We start from the raw sequence: 6,000 nt of genomic DNA on the forward strand, positions 1-6,000 counted from the left end.
CTTTTAAAGGGATACCAACTGAAACATGCACACACTCACTCACTCATATACACACTTGCATGAAAGTTTTTAATATGATTTAATAAGTAATTCCTCAGATTACTACAACAGAAGGGGATGGAGGGAAATAGTGTGTCTCTTTTTCAGTTGTTTCACTTGGTGCATTTGACAGTATCTTGGGTACAGTCAGCTTCACTGTTCTGTACTGTCACCCAGCTTCCCTCTGTTGTTTGTGTGGAGACTTCACACAGCAACATGGGAAGGAAAAGCACATTATAAATACAGGATATATTATAAAAGAACAAGAACTGGCATGGAGACAGAGGGGAAGATGTTACACATGAAATTACTTTTAGGTTTTTTTTCAAAAAATGGCCAGGTTTAAAATGGACAAGGTTCCTTTAAAATTTATAGTGTACAGTAGGCTTGCTTTGATACACTGTATCTCATAAAATAAACTGCTCCCCTTCCTTCTACTAGGGCAGGCAGCAGCAGACAAAGTATCACACACAGTATCTGCCTTAGGCATGCTGGCTATGTCAACAGATTATCTCGCATTGAACTGTCTAGACTGTTATTAATATGCAACTGATTCAACAGCCACAACTTTGTGGAATTAAATGGGAATTTTAAAATGAAACCATATTAACCTCTTCAGTTTAATTAGCATGTTAAAAATATAAAGGAAACTAGATGTGACCATCACTGATGTGGAAACTGAATATTAATAACAAAAAACATTTCCTCCTTGGAGGTTAAAGCAAAGTGGGACTGGCCACTTGTAAATGAAATCCTGAAAATGTGTGCATTGTAGCTGCCAGGGAGCCTTTGAGAAAAGAAAAGAAAAAAAGCTGAAGCCAAAATAATTTTACTAGTGTAAATCTTCAAGTATCTAACCACAATCCAAGTGGGTAACAATGCCACAGTAAGAGGATTTTCTTTAAGTCCATTTATCCACCCCTAGATAGCCCCCAGAAAAAAAATCCTAACACCTACTTACAACAGAACACACACACATACATGCACGCACATGCACACGCATGCACATGCACATGCACACACACACGCACACACATACACGTCTTGTGTTGTCAAATATTCCTCTGGATCACTGCAAGATGAAATCCAGCAGCTCATTAGTGTTAACCTGCTACTGTCATGGAGTATGTAAGTCACATTAGCACCACATGCCATTCTATATGCCTATATGCACTCAAGTATTCTTATAGACAAGTCCATTTTTGAAAAGGGCACTGGTTTGTACAATTTTGACAATGTTCCTGGACCTACTAACCTGGAATCATATCAAGGGATGGTAGTGGCTTTGGTTTAGCTATATTAAGGAGTCTTGTCTTTTTTTCTCTGATATTCCAATTGACGGGTATCTATGGTCAACGTTCCCCCCCCCTCCCCCGCCACTGCATTTGGGTTCATTGTGAATTTTACACAAGTCACCCATTTCTGCATAAGCTACTCTTCCCCTTGATATTATTTATTCATGTCACTAATCATTATTTTAATGCATCCATAACACTTGATTTCCACCTTTAAAGTATTCCAGTTCCCACTGCATATTAACCCTATGGGGTCTCACTACACACTGGTTGTTGAAACCAGCCCGAAGTGTCATTGTTTTAAACTGGTTTCAGATACAGCAAGAAATTTACCCACAACATTTAAAATTGAAGTCATCTCTGACTGAAGAATTAACCTACAGTCTTTGCCTACTGATTCTATCCCCTCTGCAGGGGAAAAAAAGAAAAAAGAAAAAGAAAGGTTAAAAACAAAAATCTTGAATGAAGGTTTTGGTTCTTTTTTTATGGACACATACTAATTACCTGAAAATAAGCATGATCTATTCCGTTTCCACCAGCTGCCAGTTGTCAACACTGGCTGGAAGGGATCAGCCTTGTTTAAAAGAACAAAAAAATCACTAAGCTTTGAAAATCATCCGAATAAAAACAAACTCCAAAGAATTTTGCTGGATCTCAGATACTGCCTGGTGTGCTGTTATGACTGAAGGCTTTGAATGAACTGCTCAGTCGGTAATTGAAAAAAAAATAGATCTAGCAAGGTGTTACCTACACACACAAAACCAACCCCCCCCCCCAAAAAAACAAAACAAAACAAAACAAAAAAACCCCAAAGCCCCCTAAATTAAGTACTACAGGGAAAAAAAGAAAGAAAATCAGAAATGCAGCCCCCAACACACCGACTGCCTGCACTAAAAAGCTTTACAGGAGTAATTTAAATGGTTCACCTGCTGCCAGTTCTCCTCCAAGGATGGCAAAGCTGAGAAGTAGCCGGTGTCGTGGACAAGCTGTAGTTCTTGGAATATACTATAACTAGCCAACACATCCATGCTGTTGCTGAGCCAGACCCTTTCTTTTTGTTTTGTGTTTGTTTGTTTGTTGTGGGGTTTTGTTTCTGATCATAAAAAAGACCAAAAAAAAAAAAAAGAAGAAGAAGAAGAAGAAGAAGAAGCCACCAGAATAGATCCAATGTCCCTTTTTGTTTTGGTTTGTTTCAGTCACACTTTAAAAAGAAAAAAAAAATCAATGCAGGAGAGAAAGAGAGGGGAGGAGGAAAAAAAATAGAGAGGGAGAGAGAGGGTGAGAATGGAGAGATGCACCCAACATGTACAGTGCAGGCAAACAGGGGGGACTTCTCCACTTGTAGTCAATGCAATTCCCTTCGACTCTCTCCAGCTCGTGGACCAGGAAGGGGCAAAGCAAACTCACTGACACGAAACTGCCACCATCTATTTCTGCACTGCTGCTCGCTGCTCAATGCAATCTTTGCTCTTTATTTTGGGGAGCTTGCATTTTTTTTCCTCTCTCTCTCTCGATCGCTTTTTTCTCCCCCCACCCCCATCCCCATCCCCCCTCGCCACAGCTCCCCCTCCCCTCTCCCCCTCTCCCGCGCGCAGCCGTGGGAAGCTGTCCATTAAGGCCGCGCGTGCCCATGTACGGCGCGCAGGGCCGGCGGGGGGGCCGCCCGTGAAGTCACTGCCGCCCAATGAGGGGCCGGGGGCGGGGTCGGGCCCGCCTGCGCCGCGGGGATTGGCGGGGGCCGGATCTCCCCGCTGCCTTACAAGGCAGTGTAAGGCGAGCTATTTTTAGAGTGCTATATAAGGGGCGGCGGCGGCGCGCTGCTGCCGGGGAGGCATGAGGGGCAGGCAGCGCCGCTCGGCATGCCTCCGGCTCCCGTAGCCTCCTGCTGCCCCTTCAGAGCAGGGAGATGCCGGGCCGCAAGGAGCTTCGGCCCGAACCTTGCGCAGCCCGCCCGGGGCTTGTGTGAGGAGCCCGGAGGCTTTGACTGTGCCCCGCTGCCCGGAGCTCCAGGGGCAGGAGGCAGCTCGGCTGCGGCCGGCCCCCGCGTCCCTGTCGTGTCTGCAGAGCCGTGCCCAGCGCTCCCTTGTGCCCTCCCTGCCCCCGGCCTTCCCACGGTCCCTGCTGCCAGGGCGGATGGAGAGGCTGGGGTTGGGGAGCCTGCAGCATGGGCTGCCCTGGGAGGTTTGGGCACCTGGTGCTTAGCCCAGGCCCTCCCCGAAGCAAGAGGCGCCACAGCATCTCCATAAATGCTCAAGCAGCTCTGAAGTCTGTAGGCATTTCTCCAGAGCATCCAGCCGGGCATCGCTGCTAGCCAGGTTACCCCCCAACCCCCTCGGCCTGCCACTTGCTGTGGGCTAATGAACCACCTGCCCTTAAATGGTTGGTGCCGTGCAAAGCTTCCCAACATTGTTGCCATACAGCCACGTTTCTGCTGTGGGAGGGAGCGCAGAGCTGCGGGGGCTGGTTCAAAGATGATGGGGCTTTTCCCATAATAGAAGAAATATGTTCTCTTTGTCTGCCTGAGATTCAGTGGACCCAAGCGCCCCATCAGATACCCAGCCAGGGGCATATCTGGCCGGCCGTCTGTGTGCAGGACTCCCCTCCCCCCCAGTGCCCTTTTACTGTGGGCTGTCAAATGTGTGAGTTGGACCATTCTCAGCATAAACAAACTCAGCTGCAGATGCTGCCATGTGCTGTCAGGCCATCTGGCTTTGCAGCGGTTGCACTACAGCTCTTCTGCCCTTATGTGAAGTAGATGTGCAGGTTTAGCCGGCGCCTACTTCTACCACAGGTCAGATTCTCAGCTAAATTGGCTGCTGATGGCAGTGGAGCTGAGTGAATGGCCCCTTTAAACTTAGCTGAAGTTGAGGTTACAGGATAAAGTGGTCTGCTGTTAATTCATTTGGGGTACATTTTATCTCCTGAGCTGGGTTTTGGTTGTTGTTAAGCAACAGGACAGAATCAGCAGCAGTTGTGGGGACCACGGGGTTTTTTTTAAACCCGATTCAATGTTAAATTCCAGCATTTCATACTATGGAGGGCAGCGTTCCTTTGGATTCTTACAATAATAACCCACAGAGATTTGGGGGGAGGGGGGGTAGGGTGAGAGTGTGTGTGTGCATGCGCACTCGGGGGGCTGTATAAAAATAAAAGTCCTTGGCACTGCATAAATACACGTTGCTTTATGTTTGGGAGTTTGCTTTTAAAAATAGTGGGATGGTTCATGGAACTGATAACTGGATACTCAGCCTTTCACCTCTGGTTGAGTGATCTGAACACAGTTTGCATAGTTCATCAGTGACAGTGAGTACTGTTTGATGATTGTTCAAAGGCCTGCGTGAAAAGCATTGCATGTCTTTCTCTATTTACTGGTGGAAAGGTAACGTGTCTTAAAAGTGCCATCACATTTGGCACTTTTAATAGCAGGCTCAGCAAAAAGCCTAGGGATAAAAAGGGGAAATGTAAACTGTTCTCTCTCATATACATACATAATATATATAAATTTGCCCTCCAGAAGAAGGATGAAAGAGCACTGGTGCAGAGGAGAGGAAAGCTTTGCACTGCCTGTCACTGTGCTGAAGGTGTTCTAAGGATAGAAGTTACCAGCTTCCAGTATTCCTCAGTTCCTTAGAATAGTGATGGATTTCCTGAGCACATTGAATGGCATGTCAGGTAAAGACCAAATAGCAAAGGACAAAACAGGAATTGGAACCAGAGTCAACAGGGTCCAATATGGTAGGAGAGATTTGGAGCACAGCCATTGCACTCAGAAGCTTACGCAGAAGTCTGGCTTTAAAAAAAAAGGTTTCAGTAAATGTTTCTCTTTCACAGATCACATTTTGAAATGATTTCAGAGTAAGAAAGTTAGCTGTTGGCCTGCCTAAAGGTACTGAAGACATGGAGTATCAAATTTACATGGTTTAGGCTATTTAACTCTTCATTTCTACTTAGTGATTTTAGCATTCCTAGGGCTGAAACAGTCCTTTCTATTCCACTTCCAGCCATGAGTCAAACGTGGCCCTGAAGTTCTTGTATGTACAATTTTAATAATGAGCAAGGCAGCTTTTGGACCCCCAAAATTAAGAGACTCCCCCTTTTTCACTGTCTAATCTGTAGTCATTTCTGGTGTTATCTAGAAGGAGGAGAGGATCCTTCTAGCGTATGTCTCTATTTAGACAGGATTCTTCCTTCACATACCAATCTAGAATGATTCCACTGCTTTCAAGACAGAACATACATGTTTCACTTCCATTGGTGAAAATCTATTACAGAGTTACTCTAGATATGCTTTGGTCAAAGGCAGAGGGGGCAGAATTTGGCCCTTACAACCTGGAGATAGATTGCACTTTGATTTATTGCAAAGCTCTTGTTTGTGAGTCACTATTGATAGATGGCATTATGGGAGATGCTTCTGACATGCTAACTAGTAATTTGACTTTCTTGTCCTGTCTGCCGTTGAGGAATCATAGGGCTGGAAGGTACCTCAGTAATTTACCAAGCCCCTGCACAGATGCAAGATTCATAGGCATCCACCTGGGATGGTTTAGGAACTATCTGGTGAAGGATCCAGTAGAGAATATTTCACAGTTTCCATTGGCCTTTTGTTCCGCTGTCCTACTGTTTGCTTACAGTTAGGAATTTTGATGAGTTGAATCTAAATCAGGAT

The 6,000-nt window shown here is 45.4% G+C and overlaps 1 protein-coding gene across 2 annotated transcripts in view; it reads right to left on the minus strand.

The window, feature by feature from the left end:
- The window catches only part of KLF7 (KLF transcription factor 7), a 92,688-nt gene extending 89,836 nt beyond the window's left edge, over positions 1-2,852 (minus strand). For both annotated transcript variants that reach the window (XM_006273780.4, XM_019492355.2), the window contains exon 1: positions 2,261-2,852. In XM_006273780.4, coding sequence (XP_006273842.1) covers positions 2,261-2,362 — 102 coding nt within the window. In that variant the 5' untranslated portion in view covers positions 2,363-2,852. The remainder of the gene's footprint in view (positions 1-2,260) is intronic.
- Positions 2,853-6,000: the final 3,148 nt, after the last annotated feature.

This window comes from Alligator mississippiensis, chromosome 4, assembly GCF_030867095.1.
Source record: "Alligator mississippiensis isolate rAllMis1 chromosome 4, rAllMis1, whole genome shotgun sequence".
NCBI classification, from domain to species: Eukaryota; Metazoa; Chordata; order Crocodylia; family Alligatoridae; genus Alligator; species Alligator mississippiensis.